The following is an 18304-nucleotide window of genomic DNA, read 5'->3' on the forward strand; positions in this document are numbered from 1 at the left end:
CACGTGCTCACAGGGATCGCGTCACGGGAACCTTGGAGGTGGGACAAGCACCTGAGGACCCAACCATCGAGTCAATCTCACCGTCAGCTTCCTTGGTCATGCAAGGTCTGGAGGGGCACTTAAATATGTGGAAAATTGATGCATAGACCTTGGCTATTATTACTTTTTCTGATCATCCCTCTGTCGCGGCGCCCCGAGCTCGAGAGTCTAATCTCCGGCCATCGACTGAGCTCCGGACTTGCTGCGGGGACAACTTGTGGGTTCGATGAGAGAAGGTAGCAGGCTACCTGACAACAGTATATTGACCTCGCTCTAAGACAATAATGTCGTCCGGTACCTCCGATAATGGCTCCGCAAAGCCTCGCTTGCATGCGACCCGCTCGTTCCCTCGAATGGATAATTCCAGCACCAGTCCCTTCATTCGGTCAAGGGCGAAAACGGTACAATCCGTCGCAATCCCAGAGTCGGTCGACGCGGATGCACTACCTCTCAGTTTGACAGAAAACGAAGGGAACGAGGATGGCGGTCTAGATTTGTTTGAGAAGCCAGGTACCTCAGGGCCCTCTGTGGACGATGAGGCAGATGGTGAGGAAGCTTCTGTGCTTTCACGAAACGTGCCGAACCAGCCAGAGGAGCTGCCGATTGAGTTAATTAGTCTTACTGACAGGTATGTTCTATTAGAATCCTATTATTTCTCAGTTGCTAATTCTTGTGTAGATTTGTTGCCTCCTTGAGCGCCCGAGTACACTCTTCCCCACCTACAATAGACAGAATATCAAACCTTTTCCAAGATTTCTACGTCCGAGCCGAATCACATATAGCAACACATATATCTGCACTTGCCTCCCGCATAAATCGTGATCCCTCGCCGTACCCGTCCAACAGTAAAGATGCAGATCCCTCCAGCCGCCAGATGTTAACGGCATCGGAAGTGACTGAAAAACGGACAGCTCGAAAGCTGCTTGCCTCCAAACAAGTTGAACTTGAAGAAGCTATAGAACGAAGAGCTTGTGAAAGCATTTATGAGAAGATATGGAGACATAAGAGCACCCTAGATGAGATCAGAGATGAAAAGTTGCGATCAAAAACAGCAGCGTTGCTTCTAGTTGGGATCAACCTAAGAGAGCTAGGTGTTGATATTGATATAAATTCAGTCGATGAGCAAAGCCAGAAGGAGGCTGACGAATGCTTCTCAACTGCTCGTGATTATCTCACAAAAATGGACGAGGACAAATATCCATTAGGGAAGCTCCGGCATCTTGCTGCAACCCACAAAGCGATCGTGGATGCCTTGACTAAGTTGTTACCTTCCTCTTCCTCTGCCGATGAGATTTTGCCAGCTCTAATATACACCTTGGTTACCTGCCCGCCTGAGGGAATCAACATCATAAGTAACCTTCTCTTTATTCAAAGATTTAGGACAAGCAGTAAGGTCGATGGTGAGACTGCATATTGCTTGACCAATCTGGAAGCTGCAATTTGCTTTCTTGAGAATGTGGACCTCTCCGAGCTGCGTGCAGAGGAAGGAGAAGAAGGCCAGGCAAAAGCTCCTGGGATTGATTCAGCACCACTTGCTGAAAACGCACGTTCTCCTCAGCCCGCTCCAGAGAAGCCCATATCATCCGTTTCGTCCGTGAATGCTTCTGCTGAACCCCCAAAGCCGATTGGAACCGAGCCGTCTGACACATTGCCGGGCCCAACACCACCCCATCAAGGTCGCTTGAATACCCTCTTGCAACCACCTGCAAAAGTTTTAGGGGCTGCAAATGATGCTGTCCGCAACACCGCTGATCAAGGATTGAAGAACATTAGCGCAACGCTTGACAGCAGCTTCAGCCTTTTATTCGGCCGTCTCAAAGAGCTCCAGTCTAATCAGATTTCCGGCAAAGATGGATCACCAGGACCTGTACTGCCAAAAACACTAGCGGAAGCTAGACGTCTAGTTACGTCCCCGGCATCCAGTGACACTGCGCAGTTGAATAATGAGGCAGGTGTCGTGAAAGAACCATTGCTCCCAGAGCAGTCCCGATTGAGACGGATCGGATCCAAGGCGGAGGACACCTTCACAGGCCTGGTCGGTGGACAGAGGACTCCTCGTGATAGAAGTACGGATAGTGTGCGAACACAGGGATCCAAAGCATCAATACCTACTTCGAACCTTTCGAAAGATGATGTCCGGGCCAACCCCAATCCTGCGTTATCAACTCCCACGCTTGAGTCTGTGAGGAGCTTTGGGAACACACTCAACCCGCTTAATCATATTCCCGGGATGATAAGAGGCTTTGGTCGTGCTACACCCGAATCACCCGCGTTGCCTTCTCCCTCAAATCGGACGAAGGCACCGCCATCTACGAGTGACACCAAAGTTGATCCGCCAATCCAAAGGTTTCTCCAGGTTCAAAATGCGAACGAGCTTACAATCGGGGATGTAGGCGTTTTACTTGAAGATTACAAACGTATATCTGCAGCACTCTTGAAGCAGAGCTCCGGTTCCAAATAACGCCTTCCACTGATACCAGGTGAAGGGTCATTCGGTCCACATTTCTTCTCAAGACTTCCGTCAAGGGGTCCTTTGGCCTGATACATTTGTACTTGTTAATTCTGGGCCACCGCTGGTTTCGGTGATTCGGATAGGTTGTCTCGCATTGACATTTTAAAGCGATTTTGGCGTAAATTGGAGTAAAGCAACGTCTCCGCCGCAAATGTACTTCTGAAAAGGGGTATATTGATGCTCTTAATAGATGCTTAGGTATTTCTCCGCTGAAAGAAACATGACGGCAATTGAAGTAGGCGTTTCACAGCAAAAAGGACAACCATCCTCACATAACATATTATTAGCCTTTCGCTTCGCTTTATCCCATGCAGAAAAGGCAAAAGAAATACTATCATAATAAGGCGTAACTTGCAAGGAAGAGGGCGACTGTAAGAAATATTGATGGGAAGGCTCTCAAGGCGAACGCCCACGAAGGACCTCTGCACCACCTGCCCTCATCTCTTCAAACTTTCCAGTGATCTCCGTCGACTGCTCCTCAACCATCTCATGTCTCCTTCTAACCTCAGCCTCAAACACAGCCGCAGTTTTACGACGTGCGTGACGCAAGTCCTTCATCTTCACCATCATCTTACTGAACTCCTCGATTAGTAAATCGCCACATCCTTCCCACTCATTCACTGAAAGCTTCGAGAAGTATTCTCTGCGCTCTTGCTCGGAGAGCCGTAGAAGGAATGAGACCTTATCTTCTTCGTTTCCTTTCTCAGGAGAATGCTGTGCCTGAGTTTCCTTGGCTGGCCTAGATGCTCTAGGAGTGGGGGCATGGTCAAATGGCTCGGCTTGGAGTTCACTGAAGGATTTGGTGCATAAAATTTCGGGTGGGTAGTCGGGTTCGAGGTTGCGTTTCCTTGCTTTAGGCGTCTCTTCTGTCCCAATGCGTCTCACAGAATTGCGACGCGAAAATGGGTCGTTCATCGAGGAGTCGTTTTCAAGATCATCGAAGTTTGTCATATCGAAGACATTGAGGGACTGGAGACTATCATCTGGATGGGTATTGTTGTCATCTGTGAATAGACCTAGGCCTTCGTCTGCGACTCTAAGGAAGTCGTCTGCTGCTTTATTGTTTTCCTTCTCTCTTTCTCTGTCACTGTCCCTTTCTCGCTCTTTTCGAGAATGAGACCGAGTAAGGTTGGGGCTCCGCCGCGTGGGGGTGAGATCCAATTGGTCAAGTAGAGACGGCTTAGGCGGACTAAATCTAGTCCTAGGGGTTGTTGTTTTGCTTCGTGTAAGGGTTACTTTTCTGCCACTAGCAGGAAGAGGCTTTGAGGCCGATGCAACTGGGATGAGGGACGGGGGTTTGGTTGGCTCGGTATGTTCCTCGGCATCAGATTGATATGTTCTCCGACTGGCAGACCAGAAGTTCTGTAGCTTTCTATTAAAAGGCTCTTCACCGCCGCGGTACCTAGGAACGTGACGTTGGTCATCTGTATCGTTTGACTGCTCATCGTCGCCAGCTGTGGAAGTAAGCTGGCTTGTGGCGTCCAAGTCGTCCAAGTCAAATCCAGCGGACTTTAGCGCTCTATCACCTAGACCCTCGTACCATTTGGACTCATTTGCACGACGAGCTGCACGGAGCTGACGTGGAGGCGATGGTGACGGCCGTGACAGCGGCTGGGGTGGCGGGAGCTGAACAGGCACATTCACATTTGGACGAATAGTGGGTGACAATCGGTATGGCTCTTCATCAATTCCAACCACACTTGTTGCTGCAATTGTCGATTCATCAATACCTTCCACATCAGTGTCGAAGGCATCTCTGTGGGCAAGTTGCTCGGCAGGCCCATTGTCCTGAAATGGTGTGCCATATCGATCTATTGGCGCCTGTCTATTAGTTGAAATGGGGATGGGCGCAACCAGGGCTGTTTGAGGAACTTCAACACGAGCCTGCTCAGCTAACTTCTTCCTGGTCTGGTTTGTGGGCACATCTGCCCGATGATGGTGCTGGCGATTCTCCTTTGAGTGCACATAGTCCCCGACGCCCATGTTTAATTGAGTTTAACTTGGATGCGGGGAGAAAAGGTGAATGACATGCCGAGGATGCAAGGCCAGATATTGTACGGGTTAAATAAGGCGGAATATATTCGTATTTGTCCCAATTGGTCTTCCCGTGGATGACTTGAAGTTGGGAGGTTTCAATGTTTCTGGGCTGGCGTTGTTCGAAATTCATGCGAGACGAGACGCGTTGGGTCCTCAGGCACGCGATGGCTTGGCACCAGCACATAGTACTCCTACCACAGCACCAATACAACCAGGGTGAATGCTTGATTCTTCGTATTCTCTTTTCATATTTCGGGTATTTGGTGGAATAAAATGTGATATTGCCATATTGCCATACGTATCCATAACTACATAGTATATGTAAGAGTATTGCATGTACAAGTAAACGTTTTATTTATACATCGGGGGTAGATCTCTATCCCTCCAAAATCAATTGGAATCGGATGACATCCCGTTGACGATGTGCAGGTCCTGCATTTTGGAAGCAACTCCCCGCTTCCGTTGTTGGGCCTTATCCATGTATTCTTTCGACTTGGCAATTTCCAGTTCTCTCTTCTCCATGGCCGCTCGTCGCTCTTGTCTCGCTTCCACATTATTAGGCTTCGTCGTGGACATGAAAACATCAGTATCGTCATCAACATTGCCCATTCCGGGATAATTAACTTCGTCTTCATCAACACTGTCTCGAGAAGAAAGGCTTGAAATGAGCAGATCGGCGATCCAGAGAGACACCATGCTCCGCAGCTCAAGCAATTCCGAGCTGTCTGAGTACGGGGGCGATGTAAGAAGCCCGTCCATCCTCGCGGAAATCCTATAGGCTTCGGCCAATTCCTTCGCTCTTATGCCAGCTGTGAGCCTTTGATACTTCTCCTGGCAGTCGTCTCGACTGCCGTTCTCAGAGTTGGCGTCTTCGTCTTCCCAGGGTTCCCTCAGCGAGGCTGGATCTCGGTCATCGAGATCTCTGTGTGCAGCCGCGCTTTCCTCTTGTGTAACGTATACCCATAAGCCAAACATGGCTGGATAAAAGTGCAATTCATTTATGGCGTTCGGCGCATGCTTTTGATATGGATGCTGAATTATGAGTGTCTCGTAGTATTCCTTGGCATCTTCGAACCCTTTCCTAGTGAATAGAAGCCTTGAGATAGTACCAGCCTCGTTATTTCCATCGCTGTCGGCTAATGCGCCTTCAGATATCCTGCTAGATATCTGTTGGTCTTTCCGCAGTAATATTTCTGCGCCAATACCCCATCGATCCTCGGCACGCACATCAATTGGTTGGCCTCTAAATTGTTCTCGAATTAACAGGCCCCATGCCTTACCCGCGCGGATATAATCGCCATCGAGAAGACACCGATGAAGCACAGAAGTAAGCACCGAAAGGTGGTGAAGCCGGAGATTCCCTTGATGTGCTGAAGACTGAGGCGCATATAAAGGGGGTGAGAGGTTCGACAACTGCTTCTCAATTGAGCGACGACTGTTTAGTTTTTGGTTCTCTTCTTTGGCCGGGCCGTGTGGGAAATGGCCACCGGGTAATTCCTCGTCAATAGGGAGACCTGCAACGCGGTACTGGCCGACCTCCTCAGGAGATAAGATCACAGATGTGTCTGTGGGTCCGAACTCCGACACAGCATCGGTGGTTTCGCCATCCTCGCCGTTATTGTCGCTTTCTTCTTCTCCTGTGTGATACTGGTTCTTGCGCTTCCTAGATTCATACTTCGCAACCCGAACACTTGGATCTTGTTGCCAGAAAGGAAGTGGTAGAGAGAAGGCTGATGCCGAAGGAACAAATGCCATGGGGAATTCTCTGGTTGTCGAGGACTCGCTCGTTTCCCATTCAAAAGCTGGAACACGTCCCCCCAATGGTGTACGGCTAGGTAATCATCTGGCTGATGTTCAGCTCGTGAGTGACGAATCTGCTTTAGTTCATTTATAGGCTCTTGACATGTGCGCCTTGTTATTAGCCACCATAAGCAAAGGGGTCAAATGATGTGGTGTATGCTAGCAGCTTCAAGACGGATCGTCAAATGTCCAGCGCAAGCCAAGCTCTGTACATTTTGCTTGCAAGCTTCAAGGCGTCAAGGCATCCGCATCAGGCCCACTATTTCCAGAAAGCTTACACGTGATCTTTACTAATGTATACGCTATCACATGATCATCAGGAACCAGTTCGGAAACATGCTAGCGGCCCGGATAATTACTTTTTCCATTCTTACCTGATCGGTAATTGCTAATACCACGCTGTTTGAGACTAGACCCGATACGAAGAACCGAAACCGCCGCGGAGTCCAGCGCGCCCTGTCTGTGATGCGCTGCCACTCCTTTCCATGCTCTGGGTTATTTATATTCTTGGGATGATTCGTAGAGGCCAACCAAATCAATTTTCAGGGTCATAGGTATCGGATGCTGAAGCGAAACAGATTCATAAGTACTGCGTCGTGGCATCGATGAGCCATTACTAACCTGGTACGGAGGACTACATGTAATAATAATCAGCCCTTGTACAACTTGTCAGCAGCCGACCGGAAGGAGGAACGTTATGGCTCACCTGCCTTCAGCATCAACCATCAACGTCGTCACATCATCTACCCTCAACCCTTCTCCTCACTCCAACGCTGTTTTCACCACCCCTCCGCCTTAATTAACCAGACTCCTCCCTTCCTTTCGCCTGGACCGTGTGTTCCCTCCCTCCACGTTACAGTTCACATAGCTAGCGCGGCGATCGTAGAACACCCGTTTCCGTGGTCCTTGATCGTCGACCTCCCATATCTCGCCGGACATCTGGCGTTTGTCGTGCCGCTTATTCCTACCACCTTCGAATTCAAAACGTACGTCTAGTCAACTGCACTCGGGAACCTCGGATACTGGCACTTTCTCCAACTCAACCGCAGCCGCTGCAGCCTCCGATAGAGCCCGCTTCAATAGACACCCGAAAGGCTGCGGCCTGCGGCCTTACTTCTTCTCAGCCCGCCGAGACGTGACATACATCCCTTTTTGCACACAAACACCGAGACGTTAATAGGAAACCGGGGTGGGCGCTTTATCAGGTACTGTAACTTGAACTTTCCAATGGTAAGTTCATGATTTGGTTCATTCGGTTCTCGAAACCGGGGGCGGCGTTGAGTGTGCAGCGTGCAGCTTTCGAAGTTTCGTCATCGCCTCAATAGCGAAATTGACTGCCTTGCTTTCCATGGTGGTACTGATATTATCCACTGCCTCCTTCATTTCTCTTCACTGACCTTTCCTCCGCTAAGTTCGTTCTCGATGAGCTCTTACTAATTCGAACGCACTGTTAGTCATCGTGCCCCGAATGGCAATAGGTGGTTTCTAAGCTTCCATCGCCACATCCAGATTATTAGCCTATGCTACTATGGGCCAGTCTTCTTCTACTCAAAGAGAACAACGCCATCAATTTCCTACCGAACATACCATACCTCATCAGCGCAGTTCCACCCGTAATAGGCATGAAGACATGAATAACGGGCACAACACGGAGCAGGTAGGGGACATTGATCCCCTGACAAGTCAAGAAGCAGGCAGTAGCGATGTGCCGATGATTCATCCTGGCGAAATGTCTTTGCCGTCTGAATCATGGCAATCGCCAATCGCAACCTCTGGCGACATACCGGGCCTTTCAAGGCAAATGGGAAATATTCAGGAAGAGACCGGGTCACAGTATGGAGCCAGCCAGCAGGATATTCAGTCGGCGATCCTTGCTCGAGTGGCGAGAAGGCAGTCCGCGATGTCAAGATTGGGATCGAGGATTTTGCCAAACTCTGTTATTCGTGGGCTTTTAAATAGTGAGGAAGAGACTCCGGCGGAAGGCCACGCCCACCGACATGGGATTGTCTCCAGGACTATACCAAGATCGGAGGTCAATCAAAGTAGCCCCCGGTTCAGCCCTTTCGCGTCCTTGAGCTCGAGAGGTGGGAATCGAAGACGCTCGTTCCGTGGTCCCTATTTTAATCCGCGTAGTGATGCAGGGATGAACTCGCATAGCGGATATCCAGGGATGTCTTCCAGTGTCTCGACCGAAAGCCCAGCTGAAGCTGGAGGGTGGCGGCGAAGCGTTCGACTACGCCGTGTTGGACACTCTATATCAACGCCGATCGCCCAAATGTTCGGCCAGCCATCCCCTGGCCCGTCTCAGGAACAAGGTCCCGAGAACGCCCCCATTTTCCACAATCCAGACCCCGTGGACTTTATTCCTCAACCGGGCCCAATTGATACTCGCATGGATTTTGACTCACCGCATGAACTTGATTCTGGGGAACCCGCGCTAGGCGACCAGCAGCCCACATCCCCTTTGCTGTCGTCGCAAACCCACCCCAGTGCGCGGCATTTTCCGAGTCTACTACGGGCACGGCCATCAAGGGCTTTGCGCCGGGAAGAACAAACACCCCTATCGCGCGTTCTTCAGCTTGCGGCTACTGCCATCGCGGCGCAACTTTCCGGTGGACCTAGCCCAGCCTTACCCAATATCCAATCTTTGGGAAATAACAACGATGGTCAGGACGGCTCTCTAGAAAGCTTCATACAGAGTTTACAGCGTGCCACCTCTGGTCCACAACCTCCTGCAGATACACCTGATACTCGAGAGGAGGAACCGCCCCCAACGCCTGTTAATTTCATGAGAGTATTCCGGTTCGCTAATTCAGATAGCCCCCGCTCCCCTGACGCATCCAATCGCGCAAGAGCGGAACCAGGCGATGCTCCGAATAATGAAGGCAATATGGACACGGATCACCATGCGGACGGACCCGAAGGTCGAACAGTCACTCTTGTTGTTGTTGGCGTGAGGTCCGTTCCATCTGGAAACAGTCCATCGCCTGGCGATCAACAACCCCCGGCACTGCCTGGTTTGGATGCCCTCCTCCGGCTTCCTTTCTTAGCTCCGGGAGCCTTCCCACCTCGACGCCCAGCAGCGACCACCACGTCTAGTCGCCCGACACCCCCCGGTGTGTCCAGTAATGATGATATTCCCCCACCACTGGGATCGTCGAATACATTGCGAAGACTGTCAGATGCCGGTAGTCGTGGTCCTCCCTCATCACTACCCTCCATTGTATCGGACAGCCCTCCAGGTCCCCATCCACCTCCATCGACCCCGGCGGAACCGGGACTCTCCGCTGTTTCGTCTGGTGCTTCAACCCCCAGCCGGAGGTTATCGACCGCCTCGGCCATGTCCCCAAATGTTTTACCACAGTTGAATGAAAACCGCTCCATGCAGCCTGCTGTGGAGACTTCAGATGAGGCCTTCCCGCCCAGCACTTCTCATCAGCGACGTCGAAGTGACTCTGAGTTTGCGCGCCACCGCGAGCAATTGGGCTCTGGGGCCGCCAGGCGTAACGGAGTTGTGGAACCTGATAATCATAATGCACCAACTGGTAGAAGTTGGTTAATCTACGTTGTTGGAACTAACCTCTCGGAGAACCACCCTGCATTTGCTGCGCCGAGCCTGTTTACTGATGTAAGTAATCCATTTAGTCGCCTGCCAGTTTCGTTTGCTAAAACCCGAGTTCAGAACCCGACCTACGAAGATATGATCTTACTCTCATCACTTCTTGGCCCCGTCAAGCCCCCGGTGGCTACCCAAGAAGACTTAACCTCCGCGGGAGGGTTGTACCGTGTGGTAGAATATGGAGGCTCTCTTTCTGCGGAGTCAGCTGATCACTCGGGTGCTATTCAGCTCACAGAAGGTGAACGCTGTTTAATCTGCCTCAGCGAATACGAAGCGGCGGAAGAGGTTCGCCAGCTGACGAAATGCGAACACATCTATCACCGGATATGCATTGATCAGGTACGTTTCATTCGGCCTTTTGTCGTTTGGTATTTCTGGACTCGAAACTTATCTTATCTAGTGGTTAACAACGGGTCGCAATTCCTGTCCGCTATGTCGAGGTCAGGGTGTCAAGGACAAGTCCGGTGCTGGGCCATCAGCGTCTGACACGCCACGCGCAACGGCTGCTTAGCCACATACTGTCTTACGGCCGTTACCGCCAGGGTTTCTTTTTTTTCGTCACGTAAAATTTAGCATGGCGCTCTTTACCATTTCTCCCTTTGTCGTTCTTAGCTTCCGATATCCACTGCTGCATCACTTCATTTGATTTTGGTTGTTGGGGTCCGGATACATTTCAAGTCAAACCAGTGTTCATGATTGGGGTTTGAATCAGGCTATATCAGCTGTACTGTGTACGAGCTTGAGTAGGATCTTCTTTGGTTTGGCAGGGAAGGAGATATCTCGTTTACCTTCATGGGGCTGTATTACTTTCTCCGTTTGCATAGAACATTTAGCATAACTCAATATGAACATTCATGGCAATTTATCTGGAAATGCTCTATGATCAACGTAAGAAAAGAAGTGCACGTCTTTCTCATTTTACATGGCTATGGGAGGCTTATTTATGCGTACATCTGAACGCTAACAATAAGCGAGACTTCCCGTGCAACCTTAATGAAGATTCCTTTGCTCACTGCTCAAAAGGTGAGACACCCTCCTTCACCGACATTGTCAGTGTCAATGTCGACAATTCCACAAGGACTGGCTCAAGTCCGTTCTTAACTGTCAAATTGTGCCCCGCATTCGGCGTTGATGACTCAGCCAACATGCCCCGCGCTCAAATTGATCGGAGCTTGGTTGATATCATCATCACATTCAACTTTTCAGCCAATTGACCCATCCAGAGGCGCACATACGTCTGTAAACCGCCTCCAATTTACTTATAGAGTGCATACTGTCGTTGTTAAACCCGAACGTGGCCAACCACCCAAAATATCATCCGGAAAAAACCGACCTAATCAACACCGAAATCGGCAATCGAAACCGCTCGCGAGCTCTGGAGACAAGGACGACAATAAAACGAAAACCAAAAATTTAAAGCTAGAATAGACACAGAAGATGAATCCTATCCGAGTAACGGTCCTCATATCCGGCTCCGGAACAAACCTCCAGGCTGTGATCGATGACACAACACTCCCTGCAAAAATCATCCGGGTCATCTCCAACCGCAAAGACGCCTTCGGTTTGGAGCGTGCACGCCGCGCTGACATCCCCACGCACTATCACAACCTCGTGAAATACAAAAAACAGCAACCCGCAACACCGGAGGGTGTGCAGCGTGCAAGGGAAGAGTATGATGCCGAGCTTGCGAGACTAGTGTTAGAGGATAAGCCCGACTTGGTTGCTTGTTTGGGGTTCATGCATGTTCTTTCGGAGGGTTTCTTGGGACCGTTAGAGGCGAAGGGCCTTAGAATTATCAACTTGCATCCGGCTTTGCCGGGGGAGTTTAATGGAGCTGTATGTTTTCTGTCCCGGTCAAGCTACTTATCTATCCTTTTCTTCACGTTTGAGTGGTGTTTGCTGACTTACTATTCATCCAGAATGCCATTGAGCGGGCCCATCAGGCATGGTTGGATGGTAAGACTGAGAGAACCGGAGTCATGATTCATAATGTGATTTCAGAAGTGGATATGGGGAAGCCGATTCTTGTAAAGGAAATTCCGTTTGTGAAAGGCGTTGATGAGGATCTACATACGTTTGAACAGAAAGTGCATGAGATTGAGTGGGGGGTTGTCATTGAAGGATTGCAGAAGACGATTGAAGAAATCCGCTCGACGAAGTCATAGGTTTTAGGTGTCTGACCATTAGGTTTAGGATGTTTCACCATTAAAGAACGGGATACGGATTGCGGGTATGGAGAAACGGCATCATGATACCAATTTGTATTATAGCTTGCTAGCCCACGTTTTATAGAGTATGAATATCATTTGGCCATCAATTGCCAGGCCTCGTCAATGTCAATAAGAAGTATAGCCGTCAGATAGTGAGATATTTCTGGCCTCGACGGTACAACTATACCTTTCTCATGTTGTGCAGGACAGCTGACTCTTCGCGTTTGTGCAACTGACCCCAATCTTGGAGTTTGATTTTCCACCGAAAACATCAACCACGAAAGGATCAACTGGAGCAAGCAACGACCCAGTCCCCAAGTCTTCTAATTTCTCAACAAATTGTCACGCGGATGTTGAGTACCTGTCTTGTTTTAGGGTTTATTTGATTTCATAACTTGCCCTTCTCGTTTGTTTCCATCGATGCAGGCCACTTGAGAAACTATGTCCAGGTGCGCTGCAGTAACACTAACCAACCCATCTGCCACCGCATGTCAGCTTGTCAAGTTGGAATATCCCTTTTGAAATGGGGTGAGGTTGCGGTCGAAAGTACTGAAAACGGAGATGATATGCTGTCATCGACTAATGCAAGTACGAGCCTTAGACTACCCTAGAATTCCCTGTGGATCGTCCTCCACCGTTCAGGCAGGAAAGATGTGTGGCTTGGCTGGCTTCACCTGTTTCCCGATCCCATCATCCCAGTCGGCATCTTCGTCATGGTCCCCTCCGAATTACCAGGTGGAATGGATCCCGAATGCCTACCAGGATGGCGATCCTTCAGTTGCATTATGGATTTCCAGGATCACCGCCACTGAACGTGTTCAAGTCACTCGTCGACTAGCTGGCGCGCCTTGGGCCTTGTCCAAGACTATGAGGCCGTTTGGTTTGTGGGTCCACGAATAATCTCGAATTTTCGACCAGGAGGCAGACGACAAACAGTACTCTGTCCATTTTAAGGGAAGATGAGATACCGTTGAGCCCTATTATTGGAAGCTTAAGAAGCCGTGATCCGAGGCCCAAGCTCAACAATCAGCAAGCCCGATAAATAGCGCTAAACTGGGCTTCGGTGTTCAGGATCAAAATCAACGAAGCCACTCTTTCAATCCCCGACAAGGGTTCATTCCTTTGGGGAAGGACAGGAATCACCATTCATCGCGCAAGAGAGGCCGTGCTACTCTTCCTGTCTTACGGCCGAGGATGAAGCCTGCCCTCCTGCCTAGGTTGTCGCGGAGCATTAGCGCTGGACTATTCAAGTAAGTTGGAGCATAACTGAACTTAATAATGCATTATGCTGCATCAGTCTGAAGTCTAAGGATATTACGGAGTACCAAGGTATTTTTTATACTTCACCGAGTCATTGACCGCTGACATGCGAAAACGAGGCTAGAAATCCACCTGTCATGATCCTGTTAAGAAGTCGAATCTTGATCATGAACGTGAATCTTAATTTCCCAGCCAGAAAATGTTCCTCCACTTTCATTGAGTGACAACCAGTTATCCACCAGTAGACAACACCGGTGTACGGACGATGGAGAACGGGCCAAGGTACCAAGTTTCCACCTTGCACCTCCCACGTCCGTGCTGTCCGTGGCTAGTTTGATTTGGGGGAGTAAGGCCAATGGTTGGCCCGAGATGCTGGAAATTAAACCGCCAGTTCCGAGGCAAGAAATCAACCATTGGAACCAAAAATATCTTTGGTCGCGGCATCCGCCGCCGTACGAAAGGACCGACGGGGAAAGCTTCCTGGGAGCTGTCAGATCCTTCTGCACGTACTCGGCGAACAAAGCTCCTCCCAGTTGCCACTGAATTCAGATATTTCCCTTGTGATAGGGGTTTCGTTCGGCTTTACAGGGAAGGTTGAAACGTGAAAGGTACAGAGTACAGACGAGCTCCTTGGCCACTTCCGGGATTCAGAGCAGGAGGCTCAGTCATTTTCCGGTTCCACCAGCTGAGCAAATAATGATTCGGCAACCATATCAACTACGTATTTAACCGGCGATACCTAGGTTGCGGCCCAAAAACATCCGTGAGTCCCCGTGTCAGACCATTCGAGGAATTGTCGAGTGTCGACGAAATAACAAGCTTAGCCATGTCCCGGATTCGCTCGTTTCTCTGGTGATTTGCACAGGGGTCAAGTCAACACGCACTCTACATGAGTCAGGACTGACAAAATGTAAGGTTCTCCAGAGAACAACATCTTGAATCTTGAACTTTCCTTTCTTCCGAGGGAGAGAAAGGCGCTTGAGCCCGACATCTGTTCTCGAGTCTCGACTTTTTGACTAATGCCGTTCAATCAGATCCCACTGCTACCCACTTTGCAGCGTTGCAATTTCAATGGAGCATCAAAGTTGCCATCAAGACTCAGCATTTACCTTCTTTTCCGAGAAGTTCCATGCGCAAGACAGGACCAACTTTTTTGGTTCATCCAATGTAGGAAGCTTATGGCCCACCGCACCTATATGATGCACCTAATAATGCAGTTTAGTCAAGAATAAAGGCGGAGATGAACAAGGAGCCGGCATCTTGGCTCCCTTCACTGTTTCATCATAAACTCTCAAGCGCCGAATCATAAAAACGCGATTCCGAGGAGGAAAAGAGTCCCAGAATGTGACTGAACTCCGTCATTTGGGTCAGTTCCACCTGTCAGGGCCACTAAGGGGATGGTATTAACCACTTAAGGACTAGCTGACCCTCCATCGCCGTCTATCTCGGTCCTTCGGGGGCTATCAGCTCTCGTCCCCGGACTCAAACTGACCATGCGCAAACATCCTGTTCTGTTTGTTACTCTGCTTTGTGCTTTTTGGCCCCCTCGGTGTGAGCTGTCTCCTGCACTGGCTCAGATGACCGGTAACCCTTGCAACTTGAGCACAGGGATTCTGATGCTTACCCCAGGAATGGGCCAAGGTACGACCACGAGGTATTGGAATGCTCGAGTCGACGATGACACGCTGATCCATAGGGTTGATCACAGCGCCATTCCAAAAATAAAAAAAAAAAGTAAAACCCCAAGGGCCATCCATCCATCCATGTCATAATTTCGATTGTATAATAGCCGGGTCTATTAAGGAACAGAATTAATAGCTTGGTTCCAAGGGTTGTGGTACTAGCCGTAGTGTGCGCCAGGTCTGACAGAACTGGTGATGCAGTGACTGCCCCTTCCGGTGATCTGCCCCCCCGACTTCAACAATCTGATCTGACCTCTCGCCTTCTTCTTCACAACTTCAACTCTCCTCGCTCCTCTCCCGGATTATCGTCTTCGGACGCTGGCGAAACTCAACCCTCGTTCCTTTCTGTTGTGTTCGCTCCTTCTGTCGCTTTGCTTCATCTCCGTTCCGCCATCCAGTTTCGTGCGTCTCGCCACCGCGTTCTCTGTACCACGACCAAGGATGCATAGCTTTCTCTATCCGGTTTCGCCCTAAGCTGTTTACTCTTCTCTCTCGTCTTTTTGGCCTATGACGAACCCCTCGCTCCCCGGTTTGCTCGCCTCTTGGATGCAATATCGCTCTCTGCCACTATGGCACATTCCTTCCACCCGTCTCAAGCCTCCATGACGGGCTACACCCAGGAGCCGCCGCCTCTTTCAGCATATTCAATATTAGGCCAGAATCAGTATCCGGAGAGCGTTGCGCTTTGGCACAGTCCATCAACCCAGCCGCAGCAAGAGCCGCAGTCGCAGTCGCAGATTCCTGCAGCTCCATTCACACCAGTGACCCCCAAAACGTCATCTCTTCTTCAGCCATTACCGGATCAGAAAAAGCACAAACGTACGAGAAGTGGCTGCTTTACTTGCCGATCCCGTCGAATCAAATGCGATGAAAACCGGCCGGTTTGTGAGCGATGTCGAAAAGGCAACCGAGAGTGTGTCTACCCTACTTCAACAACGGGTCCAGCTTCGAAATCTGCACCGCGGTCCGTGGCCAAGTCCAAAGCTTCTCGGCCGCAATCCCGTGGGAGTGACTCTTCGGGCCATGTTGAGGCGGATGAAGCTACCAGCACCTTAGAGCCCATTGTGGATGAGGGAGAGGAGGCGGAAGGTAGCCCGGAGTCGAGTACCCATCAATCCCCGACTACGACCTTAGGACCCACCATTCCAACTGAATCGAAATCGAAATCATCTAAAAAGAAGAGCAACCAATCTTTACGCCGACACAAAACGAAACCACAGACCGTGGAAACTACAGACCCACTACCCGGTCGCAAAGAGAGCAGCAGCTCACCTTCGACGGAGGCCTCCTCCCGATTTGGATCAATCAGTGCACGCTCGGACAGTGTTGGTTTCTATCCTTTCGACACTGCTGGTGACCCTACTACGGCCCACTTTCCCGAGGATATCCGTTTCTACCTCTCGTACCACAAGGACTCCATAACCTATCGACATTATTTCTTGCACACCCGCAGTGCTAACTTTGTGGACCAAACCGTCGTCGGTTATGCGCTACAGTATGAGCCCTTGCTGTATGCTATCGTTGGATTCTCGGCCTACCATCATTGCGTGCAAACGAGTACAGGAAATTTATACACGTTTCTTAAATATTACAACAGGGCTTTATCGCTCTTGCGGAGATCACTAGGTTCTGGAGAGCCATATAGTGAAGCAACACTGGCTACTGTGCTCGTACTCACTACTTTTGAGGTATGTTAGATTGTTCATGCTGCGTGGAATACTAGAATCGTCCCTGCATCTTTCTCCGACTTTTGCTTACAGTTCCTCCCCGTGCAGGAATTTATAGGTGATTGGGTCAATCTGATTGACCACCATCAGGCAGCTCATGTCTTGATTCGCGAGCTTCTAACGCCTGAATCGGCTAGTTCAGATGACATTCACAGGCATCTTTTCGAATGGTATGCTCGGTTTGATATAGTAGCCGGCATTGTCTCGGGGAACGAAATGATTCTTGGACGAGATTGGTACATCACACGAGAGGAACATGACGCCAGGGAAGCTGCTAGCAATCCCGATGACATTGAGAAACAACTAGCCTTTACATCCTCCATTAACCGTCGCTTTGGCATGGACATGGCATCGTTGTACGCTAAACTGTCACGCGGCATGATCGATTTCGGAGAATTTTTGGTTGGGAACGATAAGCTCGGCCAGAGTTTGGAACAGATCAGAAGCATTCTGAGTCGCTTCGCTACAGAATACGCCATTGAAAGCTACCCCGATCAGAAACCTTTGACTGAGGATGATCTCGTGGACCCATATGTACCTGGTGGCTTGCACTACGGTCCGTTGTGGGATGCCAATTTTGCTTGGATTGACTATTACTCCACAAAGGCCATGTACAGGTTTCAGTTCCTCATGGCCACGCAGCAGGGCACGATGGATGAATTGTTGGCCCTGTCGTACGAACAGGTTCGTTTAATCGAAACCATTGAACGATTGCCGGACAAGGAGAAGGGATATATTTTCGGATTCAAGAACAGCATTGGGATGGCAAGCATGTTTTTACCGAGGGATAGTCGGCATCTTAATTGGAGTAGAGGGGTTTTCGCTCACATTGAGCAGCAGGGGTAAGTTCCGAGGCAGCTATAATTCGACCTCGCACTATAATTCTGCTCCTTGAAGCTAATGGATATTATTGTCGACCAGCTATGTGATTGCCCCGAAATTCCGAGCTTCTCTAGCTGCCATCTGGCAACTACCTGAAATCAACCACTGGTGGCTTCCGGACGACTCAAGCTATCCGACAATAATCCGCGAGGTGCGCAAGATGACCGAAGAACGAACAAATAACCCACGAGATGATTACCGGGAAAGTGTGCGCGACATGAAAGCTGTCTTCGGGAAGCTTAATCTCGATGAGACAGAGAGTGAAACGAGTCCTCCTGCCGCCACAGACGTTCCCCGGCCCAGAGGCTCGAGTCAGTAACCCAGCCGAAAATACTACAATCCGGCCTCACAAACATTGTGCAAGACATGACAGTTTGCAGTGCGGCTAGTTAACTCGCCGCAGCGCTCGTTTGTCGAGCGCCCCACCCCCAAGAATGAAGAGAAATAACGACCGTGGCAGGCTTCGTATCCTGGCTCAGTCACGGCTTCGTCTATCTTCGTCTATATATCACAGCAGGCCAGCACTCATAGCCCAT

At 50.0% G+C, this 18304-nt stretch overlaps 4 protein-coding genes across 4 annotated transcripts; 3 read left to right on the forward strand and 1 right to left on the reverse strand.

Annotated features, from left to right (window-relative positions):
* Positions 1-323: 323 nt before the first annotated feature.
* On the forward strand, positions 324-2500 carry ASPVEDRAFT_129647 (VPS9 domain-containing protein; the record flags this gene model as incomplete). Its single annotated transcript, XM_040806655.1, has 2 exons — positions 324-667; positions 718-2500. The coding sequence occupies 2 exons, from the start codon at positions 324-326 to the stop codon at positions 2498-2500; spliced, it is 2127 nt and encodes a 708-aa protein (XP_040666897.1).
* A 70-nt stretch (positions 2501-2570) lies between these two features.
* On the reverse strand, positions 2571-6607 carry ASPVEDRAFT_61632 (uncharacterized protein). Its single transcript, XM_040815576.1, has 2 exons — positions 5009-6607; positions 2571-4504 (listed from the first exon to the last, which is right to left on the reverse strand). The coding sequence occupies exons 1-2, from the start codon at positions 6341-6343 to the stop codon at positions 2948-2950; spliced, it is 2892 nt and encodes a 963-aa protein (XP_040666898.1). The 5' UTR covers positions 6344-6607; the 3' UTR covers positions 2571-2947.
* A 1309-nt stretch (positions 6608-7916) lies between these two features.
* Positions 7917-12172, forward strand: ASPVEDRAFT_129482 (uncharacterized protein; the record flags this gene model as incomplete). The annotated part of the gene is made up of 6 exons (XM_040806636.1): positions 7917-10016; positions 10071-10350; positions 10581-10708; positions 11031-11096; positions 11442-11843; positions 11927-12172. 6 exons carry the CDS (start codon positions 7917-7919, stop codon positions 12170-12172), a joined length of 3222 nt encoding a protein of 1073 aa, XP_040666899.1.
* A 3556-nt stretch (positions 12173-15728) lies between these two features.
* ASPVEDRAFT_130326 (Zn(II)2Cys6 transcription factor) lies at positions 15729-18087 on the forward strand (the record flags this gene model as incomplete). The annotated part of the gene is made up of 3 exons (XM_040806710.1): positions 15729-16847; positions 16935-17728; positions 17808-18087. 3 exons carry the CDS (start codon positions 15729-15731, stop codon positions 18085-18087), a joined length of 2193 nt encoding a protein of 730 aa, XP_040666900.1.
* Between the last annotated feature and the right edge of the window lie 217 nt (positions 18088-18304).

Source organism: Aspergillus versicolor, assembly GCF_001890125.1.
Source record: "Aspergillus versicolor CBS 583.65 unplaced genomic scaffold ASPVEscaffold_4, whole genome shotgun sequence".
Classification (NCBI taxonomy): Eukaryota; Fungi; Ascomycota; class Eurotiomycetes; order Eurotiales; family Aspergillaceae; genus Aspergillus; species Aspergillus versicolor.